The 18,230-nt window shown below is 43.1% G+C and overlaps 1 protein-coding gene across 1 annotated transcript; it reads left to right on the plus strand.

The window, feature by feature from the left end:
- Positions 1 to 13,549: 13,549 nt before the first annotated feature.
- On the plus strand, positions 13,550 to 14,164 carry LOC139837761 (uncharacterized). Its single transcript, XM_071827027.1, has 2 exons — positions 13,550 to 13,682; positions 13,851 to 14,164. Exons 1-2 carry the CDS (start codon positions 13,550 to 13,552, stop codon positions 14,162 to 14,164), a joined length of 447 nt encoding a protein of 148 aa, XP_071683128.1.
- The last annotated feature ends 4,066 nt before the right edge of the window (positions 14,165 to 18,230 follow it).

Consider the following 18,230-nt stretch of genomic DNA (forward strand, 5'->3'; position numbering starts at 1 on the left):
GAGATGAAGAAGCTTTGTCGGTCGGTAGTTCTGGAGGACGCCACGGGAGCGCTTGGCCGGTCTGTAGATCGAAGCAGGGTGCTAGTACGTACCTGAAGCAGGGAGCGCTTGGCCGGCCTCTAGACCTCCGAGGACGTTGGCTTTCAGGAGGAGGCTCGCAGGAGAGCGCCCGCTTTGCAGTTCAGAGACGAAGAAGCTTTCTCGGTCGGTAGCCTAGTCCTGGAGGACGCCGTGGGAGCGCTAGATCGAAGCAGGGTGCTAGTAGTGCGTACGTACCTGAAGAACGGAGGAATGGACGGCCAAACCTCCCAAGACGTTGGCTTTCAGGAGGATGCCTAAGAATTCGAGCTTTTTATATGTTCGATGAAGCGGTGCGGCTGGCCTGGGGGTGTTGTGCTGTACCTGCCCTGGAGTGACGTTGGGTCAATGACAGTAGGGCCTGCGCTGCGTGGGACCGGCGTATCATTGACCCATGTCAGGTGGCCGGAGAGTACAAGAAAATCCGGCGTTTTATAGCTTCGAGGGAGCGACAGATCCAGTTGAAAATCCGGGGATGTTGGCAGGCTGGGACGGTGCGCGGGGCGATCGAGAATAAAGCGAGAGTTGAAAATCTGGGGGAGCTAACCATAAATAAAACCTGAACGTGGTGCATGTTGAAATATTGAACTTGGACATAATGCCTCGTTTACGAAAACGAATGCGAGCTGAAGACAAATTCCACAATATCTTCTGCAAATTCAGAGCAACGAAATTTACGACTCAAATAAGCACAAGGAGAAGTTTTACTACTTGTTAAGAGATATGGATGAAAAAGGTGAGAGGACTAATTATATCGTGTATTCTCAACAACAAAAAAACTGAGCAAGATCGACACGTTCATCCAATTACGGGTGTGTTTCGAATGGGTGGTAAACACATCTATGTTCAAAGCGAGGTGTTTGGGAAACACATCTATCTATGTCCACTGGGGCAAGAACAAGTAGAACTTGCCTAAAAAAAAGGAACAAGGATAAGACCAACCAAGCGCATAGCTTCATTCCAACAAGATTATTCGGAAGCGTGATTACCACGGGTATTGATTGGCGTAAAATAGGACATCACCTTGTGTATTGCACAAGAGAATCTGAGACGCAGATGCAAAAGCTTACCTGTGACCCGAGTTGGCCGGAAAAGGTTGCGAAAGAAGGAGGGAGACTCGCCGGAGAGCGGCCGCCTTGCAGTTCAGAGACGAAGAAGCTTTGTCGATCGGTCGGTAGTCTAGTCCTGGAGGACGCCGTGGGAGCGCTAGATCCAAGCAGGGTGCTAGTAGTACGTACGTACCTGAAGAAAGGAGGAATGGACGGCCAACCTCCCAAGACGTTGGCTTTCAGGAGGAGGCCTAAGAATTCGAGCTTTTTATACGTACGTGCGACGAAGCGGCGCGGCTGTCTGGCCTGGTGTACCTACCCTGGAGTGACGTGGGGTCAATGACGGTAGGGCCCGCGCTGCGTGGGACCGGCGTGTCATTGACCCATGTCAGGTCGTGGGAGACTGCAAGCAAATCCGGCGTTTTATAGCTCACACATCGAGGGATGTTGCCTGGGTGCTAGAGCTACATAGGGGCCAGCGAGTGCAAATCGACATTTTTATACGTGCGAGGATAAAGCGAGAGTTGAAAAATCTAACGTGCTCGTTGCGGGTGGGCCCAGGGAGTGTGTTGACGGCATCGCCCGGGAAAGACCTGAACGTCGTGCATGTTGATTTTTTTTTTTTTTTTTTTGCACACAAAGAGGGGTCTGGAAAGACCCCAGATAACTTCCATTAAAGTGGCAGGATTACAAGTTTGAGTAAGCTCCTTGCAAATACTCGCTCTAAGAACCTAATATTTGAAGAAAGGGGCTTACACTTTACAGAAAACACCCTACAAGAAACAAGATCGACGCAATCCAGTACAAAGGTGCCTCTGCCACTCATCGCCGGCATCCTCCAGGCGTCGCCTCCGAGAAACCAGAGCCAACTGCTCAGGAGCCCTTTTCCGGCGAGAGTTCGCTGCCGCGGTCCACCACCCATCTGCGGGGAACGAATCACTTCACAGAGAGGCGGCTTAGAGCACCCGCGACGGAGCTGATTCAGGGCCTCCTCATCGGAGGTTGAAGAGATGCCGCCCTTGCGGCCATGGATAGCAGCGGCAAGAACGTCGGCTGCTTGTTGAAGCTCGTCGAAATAGCACCCCGCAGGCAACAGATGGCACCAACCCAGAGGGCCTTCAGCTTCGCCGTCTTCCATCTCACCACCATGGTGAGGCAGAGAAGAGGGGAGAAGTAAAATTCCCCAACGATGGAAGCCATCCACTAACCTGGATCTAGTCGCCGGCGCACAGAGAGATGTTGCACGCCCATTCTCCCCCTCGCCACCTAGGTCGGCCAGGAAAAGAGGAGATAGCATCACCAAGAATCCTCCGCTCTTCCCCTCGCCGCCATGGCCGGCCAGAAGAGCTTCAAGATCTCGAATCCTACACTGGCTACAAAGATCCTCCGCCGCTACTTTATTGAAGAAGGTGGATCTGAAGGAGATATGCCCTAGAAGCAATAATAAAGTGGTTATTATTTATATCTTTATGTTTATGATAAATGTTTATATATCATGCTAGAATTGTATTAACCGAAACATTAGTACATGTGTGATATGTAGACAACAAGAAGTCCCTAGTATGCCTCTTAAACTAGCTTGTTGATTAATGGATGATTAGTTTCATAATCATGAACATTGGATGTTATTAATAACAAGGTTATATCATTATATGAATGATGTAATGGACACACCCAATTAAGCGTAGCATAAGATCTCGTCATTAAGTTATTTGCTATAAGCTTTCGATACATAGTTACCTAGTCCTTATGACCATGAGATCATGTAAATCACTTATACCGGAAAGGTACTTTGATTACATCAAACGCCACTGCGTAAATGGGTGGTTATAAAGGTGGGATTAAGTATCCGGAAAGTATGAGTTGAGGCATATGGATCAACAGTGGGATTTGTCCATCCCGATGACGGATAGATATACTCTGGGCCCTCTCGGTGGAATGTCGTCTAATGTCTTGCAAGCATATGAATAAGTTCATAAGAGACCACATACCACGGTACGAGTAAAGAGTACTTGTCAGGAGACGAGGTTGAACAAGGTATAGAGTGATACCGATGATCAAACCTCGGACAAGTAAAATATCGCGAGACAAAGGGAATTGGTAATGTATGTGAATGGTTCATTCGATCACTAATGTCATCGTTGAATATGTGGGAGCCATTATGGATCTCCAGATCCCGCTATTGGTTATTGGTCGGAGTGAGTACTCAACCATGTCCGCATAGTTCACGAACCGTAGGGTGACACACTTAAAGTTGGATGTTGAAATGGTAGTACTTGAATATGGAATGGAGTTCGAATATTTGTTCGGAGTCCCGGATGAGATCCCGGACATCACGAGGAGTTCCGGAATGGTCCGGAGAATAAGATTCATATATAGGATGTCATTTTATGTGAATTAAAATGTCGCGGAAGGTTCTATGGAAGGTTCTAGAAGGTTCTAGAAAAGTCCAGAAGAAACCACCAAGGAAGGTGGAGTCCACATGGGACTCCACCTCCATGGCCGGCCAACCCTAGTGGGGGAGGAGTCCCAAGTGGACTCCCCCTTTAGGGGGCCGGCCACCCCCCCATATGGGAGGTGGAAACCCCACTTTTGGTGGGAGTCCTAGATGGGCTAGGTTTCCCCCTCTTATGGAAGGTTTTTGGTTCGGGTCTTATTCGAAGACTTGGACACCAACCCTTGGGGATCCACCTATATAATGAGGGGCCAAGGGAGGGGGCCGGCCACCCCAAGACCACAAGCTGGCCGCCCCATTGAAGTGGCCGGCCACCCCCTCCCAAACCCTAGCCGCCCCCCTCTCCTCCATATCTCCCGCGTAGCTTAGCGAAGCTCCGCCGGACTTCTTCACCGCCACCGACACCACGCCGTCGTGCTGTCGGATTCAAGAGGAGCTACTACTTCCGCTGCCCGCTGGAACGGGAGGTGGACGTCGTCTTCATCAACAACCGAACGTGTGACCGAGTACGGAGGTGCTGCCCGTTCGTGGCGCCGGAACCGATCGTGATCAAGATCTTCTACGCGCTTTTGCAAGCGGCAAGTGATCGTCTACCGCAGCAACAAGAGCCTCCTCTTGTAGGCTTTGGAATCTCTTCAAGGGTGAGACTCGATACCCCCTCGTTGCTACCGTCTTCTAGATTGCATCTTGGCTTGGATTGCGTGTTCGCGGTAGGAAAATTTTTGTTTTCTATGCAACGTTATCCTACAGTGGTATCAGAGCCGTGTCTATGCATAGATGGTTGCACGAGTAGAACACAATGGTTTGTGGGCGTTGATGCTCTTGTTATCTTTAGTTTGAGTACTTTGCATCTTTGTGGCATAGTGGGATGAAGCGGCTCGGACTAACTTTACATGACCGCGTTCATGAGACTTGTTCCTCGTTCGACATGCAACTTGTATTGCATAAGAGGCTTTGCGGGTGTCTGTCTCTCCTACTATAGTGAAGATTCAACTTACTCTTCTATTGACAACACTAGTATCACCATTGTGGTTCATGTTCGTAGGTAGATTAGATCTTACACGAAAACCCTAAACCACGTAAAATATGCAAACCAAATTAGAGACGTCTAACTTGTTTTTGCAGGGTTTGGTGATGTGATATGGCCATGATATGATGATGAATATGTATGAGATGATCATTATTGTATTGTGGCAACCGGCAGGAGCCTTATGGTTGTCTTTAATTTTCATGTTGAGTAGTATTTCAAAGTAGTTGTAATAGTTGCTACATGAGGTGAACAACCATGAAGACGGCGCCATGAACCTTGACGCTACGCCGATAATGATGGAGATCATGCCCGTTGATGATGGAGATCATGTCCGTGCTTTGGAGATGAAGATCAAAGGCGCAAAGACAAAAGGGCCATATCATATCACATATGAACTGCATGTGATGTTAATCCTTTATGCATCTTATTTTGCTTAGATCGCGACGGTAGCATTATAAGATGATCCCTCACATTAATATCAAGATAATAAAGTGTTCTCCCCTCGTATGCACCGTTGTAATAGTTCGTCGTTTCGAAGCATCTCGTGATAATCGGATGTGATAGATTCAACGATTCACATACAACGGGTGTAAGCCATGTTGCACACGCGGAATACTTGGGTTTGCTTGACGAGCCTAGCATGTACAGACATGGCCTCGGGACAATGGAAACCGAAAGGTTGAACACGAGTCATATGGATGATATGATCAACATGTTGATGTTCACCATTGAAGCTACATCATCTCACGTGATGATCGGTTTTGGTGTAGTGGATTTGGATCGTGTACCACTTAACAACTATGAGGGATGTTGTATTAAGTGGGAGTTCATTAGTAATTAGATTAAAACATGAACTAATTATCATAAACATAGTCTGAGTAGTATTTTGAATTAATTTTGTAGAATTGGCATCCGTTTTCTACTATGCGCTAGTCTTGTTATTGAGATAGAAATACTGTTAAAATCTGACAAGAAACTTTACGGATTGGTACCGTATTGTTAAAGAATCAAGAATTGATTAAGTCCTATTGCAAACTTTTAGAAAACCTCACATTGTTGATTCAAAGAGCTATGTTTTCAATTAGTACCTAAAGTTATCTTGTCTCCGTCAAACTTGAAGTTCAAATTTGTTTGAAAAGTAAGGAGCTGAAAATTTAGTTTTCAGAAATAATCAAGGTATGAGATATATGTGATATCTAAGACCTTATTACAAGATAATAGAATATAATTTGGTGAGACTACATAAACTCATAAGTTTTATGGGAATGTATGAAGGTTGAAGACGCCAGGCGTCACAATCCTCCAACTATTGGGGCACTAACAATATTCGCATATCCATGAAGTGACCATCCTTAATATGCACCGTTATTAAGACTCGTCGTTTCGAAGCATCACGTGATGATCGGGTGTGATAGATTCTACGAGTGCATACAACGGGTGCAAGCTAGATTTGCACATGCAAATACCAAGGTTAAAACTTTACGAGCCTAGCATGTACAGACATGGTCTCGGAAAGTCGTCATGATATGATGGATAAAATTATGAGTGAAATTGTTCATCATATTACAAAGTTACTAATAGTGAAATCTGGAACACTTGTCATATGATGATCAACTTCAAAGTAAGAACCTCAAGGTTATTGGTATTCGACCAACAAACCGAGAAGTTATTGAAGTTGATATGTTTCTCTGAATAATGAGGAAAGCTAAAAGAGAAACTGCAAAAGATATTTTGGCAAAAAGAAAAAGAAAAGACTAGAAAGTCTAGCTCAGGTGTATATAAATGATATACATGTTATGGTTGTATTTCTAGTTAAGTCACACTATGAAATTCTTGGGTATTAGTACTATATTGGTTGGTATGAAGTGTCATACAAAACAACGCAATACAAGAATACAATGGCCTAAGTGACTGACAAGGAATATGATAGGAATGCACGTCAGAAACAAAAATAAAGTGTTATTATGTTCGTCGTTGGCATTCTATCTAGCCCTTAGAATTTATAATAAAGAGCTTAATAAATTGTTATTTTGCTCTGGTCAAATAAAACAATGAGTTGTTTAAATTATGACATTACTCCATGTACGATGGATAAGTTATTATAAATCTTAATGGTGAAACACACATACATAACACTGACGCTAAAATGCCATAAGGCAAGTGATTTGAATTCCACTTATTTGTGGAACCGCCATTTAGGTCATGTTTGAAAGGAACGCATGAAGGAACTCCATGCAAATGGATTTTTGGAGTCATTTGATTTTTGAATCATTTGGCGCTTGCAAATCTTTTCTAAAGAGAATAATTAAAATACCGTTCATAGGCCAAAAGTTGAACGGGCAACTAACTTAGTGAAAAATACATGATGATGTATGTGGTTCACTGGGCATAGTTGTGTGCGGGAGATTCTTTTACTTCATGAAAACTTTCAAACAATGAATTGAGTATATATGTGGATATATTCAATAAGGAAAAGCTTGAAACTTTTTGAATGGATTCAAATAAATTTCAGCATGAAGTGGAAATCATCGTAATAGAAAAGTCAAATATCTATGATTGGATCATGGTGGAAATATTTGAATTACAAGTTTTAGCGAACATCTAAGAGAGTTATGAAATTGTTCTACAACTCACGTTTCTTGGAGTATCATAGTGATGATGAAGTATCCGAGAGATGTATCCAAACCTTGTTGGATTAATGATGAGATAAAATATTATGACGCCATTATATTTTTGTGGATTATGCTTTAGTGACTACCGCTTTTACACTGAATAGAGCATCATCATGATCCGTTGAAATGACACCATACGAGTTATGGCATGGGTATGAAACCTGATAGTCTTTTCTTAAATTTTGGTATGCATAGCATAAGTAAATAAGTTTACAACCAAAATCGGATGAATGTCTTTGTTGGTTATTGATTGGGAATTCTTCCCACTATGGAGACAAAGACAAAAGTGTTTGTCAATGTTTCTTATTTCCAAGAAATTGTTTCTAGTGAAGTTTTTGAGTGGGAGGACAATATAATTTGATAAGGTTTATGAACCTGAGCATAATGATCAGAGTAGCGCAGCATCGGAATTTGTTTCGGAAGCGGCCACGACGATCATGGCTCCCATGACTACAAAGTGTTTTAGCCATGGAGATCGAAGTACATATTGAACCTTGTAGGTATGGTTTACTTTGTGATCAAATAAATGATTTGTGAACAAAGGATTGATTTTGAGCAATGATAAACCAACTAAAAACAAAGAAGTTATGATGGGCCCTGACTCCGTTAAAATGGCTATACGCCATAAAATCCAAGATAGATGAATACTTTTTGAAAGTAAATGGATCTATGAAATTGATAGACTTGGATGAAATATCCTTGAAGAAAGCTTGACTTGTCGAAAAATTGTTTACGACAAAGTTCAAAGAGTTGAATACGATAAGATTAGATCTTCCGTAGCAATGCTTATAGTCTATGTGGATTATTCTAGTAATCACTACATATTTCTTTTATGAGATATGCTAGTAGGATGGCAAAATACACTACTTAACAGAAGTATGTATACAAGATACAACCAAGAGTTTTGCTGGTCCGTGGAATACTAGATAGCTATACAAGCTTCAATTGGATGAAGTAAGTATCACGGAGTTGGAATCTTCACCAGATGAAATAGTCAAAGAGTTTTTTTTTTGATTTCATCAGAGACGATGAAGAGGCTTGCATTTGCAAGAAATTAAGTGGGAGCGCTAAGACACATTTATAATACTTTATGTAGGTGACATATAGTTGGTTATAAATGATGTAATTATATACTTGATTAAAAGGTTTCATTGAGAATTAACTTCAATGAAAGGATATGGACTGAAACAAATTTAGTGTCAAGATCTATGAAGATAGATTGAAACACATAAATAAGTTTAAGTCAAAGTACATATGATGGATATTGAAGTAGTTCAATATAGAAATATTAAGAAAATGTTCTTGTCATGTGAAGGTTTAACAAGACTTGAGTGTATCTGACACTCAATGAGTAAAAACACATGAGTGATTATAGATCACGAATAATATGTACACAATCAGATATCATGTGCTATAAAGTGTTATGAGCATATACCAGAATGATTCATATGATGATCATTGGACGACAAAGAAGAATATCCTTGAGTACTTTAGAAGAACTAAGGATATACATATATATTTTTGTATGAAGAAATGACAAACAAATCGCTGTAAGGTGTTACACCGATATTTATTTTGTCACATATCAAAATAGAATTTCAATCTCAAATTAGACTAAGTGTTGTTTTAAAGGTAGCACAATGAACTAGAAGTTGTCTATGTTAGATTTAGAAGAGTTCTAAATATTGTGATGGATTCTACAAAACGCAGTCAGAGTATGTCATTTGTTTTGACAAATGACTGAGGATGTTGAGTCAAGAAGTTCTTTGAGAACTTGGTGTAGTTCCGATAGTGTCAGAACTTTGAAGCTATATTGTATGTGACAATATTAGTGACTTATTTCAGACCGCGGAATTAAGGTTCCACCATAAGATCAAACATATTTAATGCCAACTCATTTGGAAATGAGTGATGCGTTGAGACGCAAATGAATTACAAAATACATACGGTTCTGAGCATGTCAGATCCGTTGACTAAAACCTCTCCCGTGAGCAAAACATGATAAAGCACCGGAAGGCCAAGGTGTTATATCTTTACAAATGTAAACTAGATTATTGACTCTAGTGCAAGTGGGAGACTGAAGGAGATATGCCCTAGAGGCAATAATAAAGTGGTTATTATTTATATCTTTATGTTTATGATAAATGTTTATATATCATGCTAGAATTGTATTAACCGAAACATTAGTACATGTGTGATATGTAGACAACAAGAAGTCCCTAGTATGCCTCTTAAACTAGCTTGTTGATTAATGGATGATTAGTTTCATAATCATGAACATTGGATGTTATTAATAACAAGGTTATATCATTATATGAATGATGTAATGGACACACCCAATTAAGCGTAGCATAAGATCTCGTCATTAAGTTATTTGCTATAAGCTTTCGATACATAGTTACCTAGTCCTTATGACCATGAGATCATGTAAATCACTTATACCGGAAAGGTACTTTGATTACATCAAACGCCACTGCGTAAATGGGTGGTTATAAAGGTGGGCTTAAGTATCCGGAAAGTATGAGTTGAGGCATATGGATCAACAGTGGGATTTGTCCATCCCGATGATGGATAGATATACTCTGGGCCCTCTCGGTGGAATGTCGTCTAATGTCTTGCAAGCATATGAATAAGTTCATAAGAGACCACATACCACGGTACGAGTAAAGAGTACTTGTCAGGAGACGAGGTTGAACAAGGTATAGAGTGATACCGATGATCAAACCTCGGACAAGTAAAATATCGCGAGACAAAGGGAATTGGTAATGTATGTGAATGGTTCATTCGATCACTAATGTCATCGTTGAATATGTGGGAGCCATTATGGATCTCCAGATCCCGCTATTGGTTATTGGTCGGAGTGAGTACTCAACCATGTCCGCATAGTTCACGAACCGTAGGGTGACACACTTAAAGTTGGATGTTGAAATGGTAGTACTTGAATATGGAATGGAGTTCGAATATTTGTTCGGAGTCCCGGATGAGATCCCGGACATCACGAGGAGTTCCGGAATGGTCTGGAGAATAAGATTCATATATAGGATGTCATTTTATGTGAATTAAAATGTCGCGGAAGGTTCTATGGAAGGTTCTAGAAGGTTCTAGAAAAGTCCAGAAGAAACCACCAAGGAAGGTGGAGTCCACATGGGACTCCACCTCCATGGCCGGCCAACCCTAGTGGGGGAGGAGTCCCAAGTGGACTCCCCCTTAGGGGGCCGGCCACCCCCCCATATGGGAGGTGGAAACCCCACTTTTGGTGGGAGTCCTAGATGGGCTAGGTTTCCCCCTCTTATGGAAGGTTTTTGGTTCGGGTCTTATTCGAAGACTTGGACACCAACCCTTGGGGATCCACCTATATAATGAGGGGCCAAGGGAGGGGGCCGGCCACCCCAAGACCACAAGCTGGCCGCCCCATTGAAGTGGCCGGCCACCCCCTCCCAAACCCTAGCCGCCCCCCTCTCCTCCATATCTCCCGCGTAGCTTAGCGAAGCTCCGCCGGACTTCTTCACCGCCACCGACACCACGCCGTCGTGCTGTCGGATTCAAGAGGAGCTACTACTTCCGCTGCCCGCTGGAACGGGGAGGTGGACGTCGTCTTCATCAACAACCGAACGTGTGACCGAGTACGGAGGTGCTGCCCGTTCGTGGCGCCGGAACCGATCGTGATCAAGATCTTCTACGCGCTTTTGCAAGCGGCAAGTGATCGTCTACCGCAGCAACAAGAGCCTCCTCTTGTAGGCTTTGGAATCTCTTCAAGGGTGAGACTCGATACCCCCTCGTTGCTACCGTCTTCTAGATTGCATCTTGGCTTGGATTGCGTGTTCGCGGTAGGAAAATTTTTGTTTTCTATGCAACGTTATCCTACAGGATCGTCCTTCTCTCCTGGTCGCCTCCATCCAGAGGAGGCAGATCAGTAGCAGCAGCACGCCTAGGCCACGGGTCCGGCGGAGATCCATGGCGCCACCTCCACTATGGGGCATCAGCCCAACCTCTGGCAAAACGCAAACCAACAACACAAAACCTACCCTAAACTACTTCGGCGCCCTACCAAGACGCACTCCGGGCAGCTAATCCGGCGGAGCGGTCGACGGCGGCCCGGCCGGCGGTGGTTGACCCTCAAGGGTACTGTAGCGGCTTGAGAGAGGGGAAGGGGAAAAATACGTGCCGCTTATGCATGTTGAAATATTGGACTTGGACATAATGCCTCGTTTACGAAAACGAATGCGAGCTCAAGAGAGAAGGATGGTCATGAGGTCAGTGGCACCCCCAGCTCATCAGAGTTTAAATCTCAAATTTAACACTTTGGTGTCTTATAAAGGTAGAATATTTTTCAGTGGGAGGCGACGTTTCCGTCGACAGCGAGTTGCCTGTGGTGACTTCATCAATCTCAAGACCCGCCGGATCAGTTTCTTGAATGTGCTCATAGGGGTAAGGTGTGCGTGCGTACGTTTAGGGGTGATTGTATGTACGTATATGTGAACGTCTATGATTGTATTGTGTTTCACAACAACAAAAAATGCGAGCTGAAGACAAATTCCACAATATCTTCTGCAAATTCAGAGCAACGAAATTTACAACTCAAATAAGCACAAGGAGAAGTTTTACTACTTGAATTATATCCATGACAACACAAATTTTAAAAGAAACTATCAGTACAAAATCTCTGAAATTTCTATCCAATTGGAAACCCCGGGGATTCTAACTTCCTTTTTTTCTGTTAAAAAAATGCAAGGCCACATGGATATGGAGAGTGCACATTTTTCTGTTATAGTCAGCAGGCACGTGGAAGTGTCGTCGCGACGGCAGCCAAAGCTCATTGTGTCATGTCCGTTCGATATGGATCCAACAGCCACGGCGCATCGTCAAACGTCAAACCTAACGATACTAGGAGATTAATTTTATGTTTGATCCACAAGGACGCGCCAGTTTTCTGTTCTTTCTAGAAATGTCACAACAGTCTGATCAATCTTTTATCTGCGGGCAACCAGTCTAATTAATCTGACAGTATATCTATTATTCCCCCGATCACTTCCAACCAAAACGTCCATTAATTTTGCTTAACGGTAGACACTTGGCTTAAACCTACATGCAGTACATATCTAGCACGCTATTACGGTCAGAAAAGAGAAGACCGCTCTACTGAGGGGCATTGCATTGCAGTTTTCGTCGCGGTGAACCGTTGCTATGGCACATGGTGTAGCACCGTAAACAATTCAGGTAGCTGCTTCCAATATGCACTTGTCTGTAAAACTGCAGTTTCCACTTCTAAAATATATATGAAAAATGACTGGATAATCTCTTGTCAGTCCGCCACTACTAGGCATTTGTTACGGCATTTTTTTCTGGGGGAAAGCATTTTTTTACGAAATTAGAGCATCTCCACCGGCATTCTATAGCGATCCCAATAGCGATTTGTGTGTCAGCGACATTTTTGGGCTCACACCGGCGCGCCCCAAAAATAGCCGGCGTGCTTCGGAGCCCAATAAAATCGCCGGCAACCCCGTGCCGGCCCCTACGCGGAAGGCCCGAGTTAGGGGTGCCGGCACTCCCGTTCACGTAGGATTTCGCCCCGCGGGACCCTCTTGGCAGCCAAACCTGCCCATTCTCCGCCCACTCCGCCCCTTCCGATCCGCATCCCACCCCTCTGAATCGCCATCGCCGCCGTCGCCGCCGCCTCCCCCGTGCCTGACCTCTGCCCGCCCACCCAGAAATCGTCCCCGTAGCCACCGCCATCTCCCACCGCCGGTTTTGCCGAACCTACCGTCGGTATCGATGGCTCCCCCGTCGGCCACCGCCCACAAGGTGTTTGGCGGATTGCTGCGATGGACAGCGATGGCGAGATGATGGTGCAGCTGTTCATGCGGGAGGAAGCCAATGGCACCTCCGAGCGGCAACAACAGCTGCTGATGTTAACCAACCTTCTCCGCCTTCGCCAGCACGTACTTGTCGTCCCTCGGTGTGGTGTTTCGAGGGTTGGGAAGGCGCCGAACAAGGACCGGCATCGGCAAGCTGGCGCACTGCTGCTTGACTCCGACTACTTCGCCGACGACGCAACACATACGCCCAAGGATTTTTGGCGCCGATTTAGGATGAACAAGGATCTGATCATGAAGATTGTGTTCGGCATCAGGAAGTATGACACATACTTCATGTGCAAGAAAGACGGCACCAGCTTGTGGGGTTCTCATCAGTTCATAAGTGCATGGCTGCTATGCGCTGTCATGCATACGGAGCTCCCCTAGATGCATCCGACGACTATCCGCGTATGTCGGAGTCGACATGCTTCGAGAGCGTCTACAAGTTTTTCAAGGCTGTGGTTGCAGTATTTGGGCCAGACTATTTGAGGGCACCCAATGCAGATGATACAGCTCGGATCCTAGTACAAAATGCAGCGAGAGGTTTCCCCGGGATTCTCGGGAGTATCGACTGCATGCACTGGGATTGGAAAAATTGCCCATTTGCTTGGCAAGGGTTGTACAAGCGGCATACCGGAGAGTGCAGTGTCATACTTGAGGCAGTAACTGACTATAACCTCTGAATTTGGCACGCTTTCTTCGGCATGGTAGGAACTCACAACGACATCAACGTGCTGCAGCGCTCTCCGATGTTTGCAAGGCTAGCTGAGAGACATGCTCCGCCGGTCAACTTCGAGATCAACGGCCACGCATACAATAAGGGGTACTATCTAGCCGATGGTATCTATCCACAGTATGCTACATTTGTGAATATAATCCCAGATCCTGCTTCGGAGAAGGAATCTTATTTTGCGACATGCCAGGAAGCATGTCGCAAGGATGTCGAGCGGGCTTTTGCTGTGCTCCAGCAGCGTTTTGCCATTGTTCAGTACCCTGCTCTCACCTGGTCGGAGTCTCAGATGTAGGAGGTGATGAACACTTGTGTGATCATGTACAACATGATCATAGAGAGTGAGCGCGACGCACCAGCGGATGATGACCATCCATTTGATTTTCAGGGACATCTTGCTGAGGTTGAGCAGATACCGGCCCAGTTTGCTGCTTTCCTCCGGATGCATGAACAAATCCGAGATGCAGGTGTTCATACTCAACTATAGAATGATCTAGTTGAGCATTTGTGGGTGCGAAGAGGAAACGTCACATGATTCATGAACTTATTGGATTGCAATTTATTTGATTCTTGTATGAATAATTTAATTTGTATTTTTGAACTATTTGTGTGAAATAATTTGTATGTTTAAATACAGTAAATACACTTTAAATTATTATTTAAAATATGTAAAATGTTTTAATTTGGTGAAAAGGAAAAAATCAATTTTTTTTAGCCCCAGTCGTATGGGGCGCGCCGGTATGGAACGGCCATCACTAAACTAAGGAGCTCGTGCCCAGCGCGCCCCATGGAGCTGCGCTGACACTGCTGCCTACTATATTGGAGGCGCCGTTGGTAGTTAGGTGATTGCCTTAGTTTCGGTCCACATGAATTCTGTTTGAATCAGGAAGTAGTAATTGTTGTTTACTGGACTGTGTTCAGTGCTAAGATTGCATAGATGATGGACAGCGACTGAAACAGATAAACCTGCACGCACGGATGCTCAAACAGGTAAACTATCTTCACTCCTAAAACAGGAGTTGGGGGCTGCTGGAACTAGAAAGAGTTGAGCTGCTGCTCCTTATCTGCATTATCTGAACTTCAGCATCAGAGAATGAAATGTATCATACAGACAGAAGCAGAGAAGTTGTTGTCTATGGATCGAATGCTGACAAGCAAAAAATGTAGAAACAACTACAGATCAGCATCAAAAATCAGATTCAGGTACTTGTGGATTGCTTAACTTCACTTAATTACAGGACCTGCAGCCTGCAGACACATCTAAGCCCACTGGTAAAACAAGGGAGAAGACCAACACCAATTCAGAAAAAAAAAACAATTATTTGGATGGGGTGCTAGAGTTTACCAGTCACATTACCAGTAGAGATTGCAGCACTGTTAGTTACCACCACCGGAAAAATATTTGCCTTCTCCAAACTTCGGCATCAGAGACTAAAACATATCACATAGAAGCACAGAAGAAATTGCCATCTATGGAAGGATTTGAATGCCAACAAGAAGCAAAAGTGTGGAAACAGCTAAAAATCAGAGCCACCAATTAGATACTGAATCAACGTAATTTGTTTTGCGATTGTTTAGAATAGCGTACTTACAAATAGCTTAATTCCACTTCCAAGATCTGCAGCCACAACTAAGTACACTAGTACAAAACCAAGGGCAAGTACGGATGGGTACTAGAGAACCCGGTGTACATTTGTTATAATTCCTACCCTGAAGGAGCTTGCAGGTTTCGACTCGTTCATCGATCACTTCTTCAGCTTGTAGGCGTAGACGTGAGCACCAAGCCGAGTATGAATGGAGCAACTGAGGCGTACATGATCTTCTTCTTGGCAGTGCGACGCTTGCGGGGCTCGCGTGCGACCCATAGTGTGGCTAGCACCGCCAGCAGGCCAGCAATGAAGACGATTCCTACAGCCACGAGATACACGGGGTCACCACTGCTTGGGGGATTGAACATGATAGCTGTGATGCTTGTCGCGCAGTCAGCAACAGCGATCAAAGCGCCAGGCTTCAAGTCGCCATCGTTGTTTCCATCTTGTACAATCGATACCTAATATCATCAGCACACCAAATACAGAGAATGAAACAGCAGCATAGAAAACAAGCAAGTTGTTGTTATATTTCATTAAAAACAACCAGATTTCGATAGTAATTACATTTTAACCATATGTTATGGACATATAATTAATTATGTTTCCACAAATGACATGAGTAGATAATTGGTCCTCCGTGCAGTGACTTGTCCAGGCACTACTACACAAAGGGCCATACAATATCCTTAATCATGGAGGATTCATCAAAATTCAGTTGTGACAAGTTTTATCAGAGATGGTTTTTGTGAATACACATTATAAATGATTGTGAGTGGTGAGGGGTTTCAGAAAATTATTATTCGTCATATGTTCACAGACAAGCTTTTAACTAAAACAGTATGTGAAGCAGCCACCGCAGGCCGACATACTTAGTCTGTTTCTACTGTTCTTATGTTTATATATAATCCAAAAGGGAGGATAATATACATTCTAATTCATGTACAACATTTCAAAGAATGTTGTGAACACAAAGCATAACTTATATCAAATAAAATCTGCATATAAATACCTACGCATGAAACACTATGTATCCAAATCAAATGTTAAATAAAAAAACTGACAGTGGCATCATCCAAACAATGCAGAAATAGATGTGCCAAATATTTTTGGCCAACCGAAGCATTAATAGGGTCTAGAGTGAAGTTATAAATGCTCAACCCGTTGCAGAATGTAAAGTGCCCACGAATTCTAAGAATTAAGTTCAACCAACAATTATATACTAATAAAATGTGAGTCATGTAATTCGTACATAAAAACCTTTCCAATGATGCCATTTCTGTGTTAATTTGGCAATGAAATGAGTACCCTTTAAAGATGAGTTATTTCGATATTATTTCAATATTCATCAAGAGAGAATCAGAAAATAGTGTCACCTGCTGCTCAGAGTAGCGATCGTAACCTCAAGGACGATCGTAACCTTAGTAGCCACATGGGGAACAAGCTGACAAAAGTAGCGATGCTAGTTAGATGAGGAAAAACACGCATGCAGCGTCCAGTACAGGAACATCCACAATCTGTGCCAATAAAAGCATTGTACAAATGATATGGAGAGATAATTAAACATGTTTCAACAAATACATTAGTAGATAATCATTTGATCTGTGTAGTGATTTATCAATGTACTACTACACACAGGGTCATCGGCGGAGCTACGTTGAAGCGAAACCAGGCCATGGCCCGCCCAACATTTTCCAAAATTGCACTAAGTAGACCCATAATGAATTGTATATGTATCAATTAGTTATAAAACATCATTATCTTTAACCAATGGCCCGCCCTAGAATCATGTTCAAGCTCCGCCACTGCATAGGGTCATACAATGATCTATCTATTGACTTGTCAAGGCACTACTACAGAGAGGGTCATACCTTGATCTATCTATTCACAAGATCCTTAATCATAGAGGATTCACTCAAATACAACTGTGACAAGTTTTTTCAGAGCTGTTTTTTGTGAATACACATTACAAATGGTTTTAAGTGATCAGGGGATTCAGAATAATATCATTCGCCGTGTGTTCGCAGGCAAGCTTTTACCTAAAACTGCATGTGAAGACGCCATGACAACCCTACATACCTATTTTAATTGTTCGTATGTTTATATAATACAAAAACAAGGTTAATGTACAATGTAAAATATGTATATTAGTATTTATGCAACTACCAAAACTGTAACGGATAAATAATTTCGTATGGACAAACATTTGAACACTATCACCTTAATCTGAACTGTAATCAGCACACCCGACGCATGAAATACTATGTGTAAAAATCAGATGTCAAATGAAAAAAGCATTAAATTTGACGTAGGAAACTACGAATCAGTCAAAAACCTATGGACAAAAACATGCCAAATATTCTGGCCAACCAAACTAAAACTAGAACATGTATATCAGCGTGAGTGAATTTATAATTACTCTATCAGTTGTTTAAAGTGTAAAGCCCTTGCGGGGTCTAAGAATAAAGTTTTTCAAATAGTTATATACAAATAAAATGTGAGCCATGTGAAACAAAAATCATATAGTTATCTTCATTCTCAAAATCCATATCCAATTTCCTGTTTTGTGTCACATAACTCATACCTTAGCAGCCTAATTGTTTGTCACTTAAATTTAGATTAAGCAAACATTCAACATTTTACAATGGAAGGAATACCACGGAAAAAACATATTATTTAAATAACTAGAAAGAGAGTATCACCTGCGTGCCGGAGTTGTTGTTTGCAACCTCGATGCTGCTGGCAACATTATTAGCGATGTGGTCAACAAGC

Source organism: Lolium perenne, chromosome 3 (genome assembly GCF_019359855.2).
Source record: "Lolium perenne isolate Kyuss_39 chromosome 3, Kyuss_2.0, whole genome shotgun sequence".
NCBI lineage: Eukaryota > Viridiplantae > Streptophyta > Magnoliopsida > Poales > Poaceae > Lolium > Lolium perenne.

Bases quoted from the DNA above. Each gene is read 5' to 3' on its own strand.
- LOC139837761 (XM_071827027.1), top strand. From the start codon at position 13,550: ATGTCGGAGTCGACATGCTTCGAGAGCGTCTACAAGTTTTTCAAGGCT. The intron at 13,683-13,850 runs GTTTCCCCGGGA...TCGGCATGGTAG, and splicing joins AGTACAAAATGCAGCGAGAG to GAACTCACAACGACATCAAC.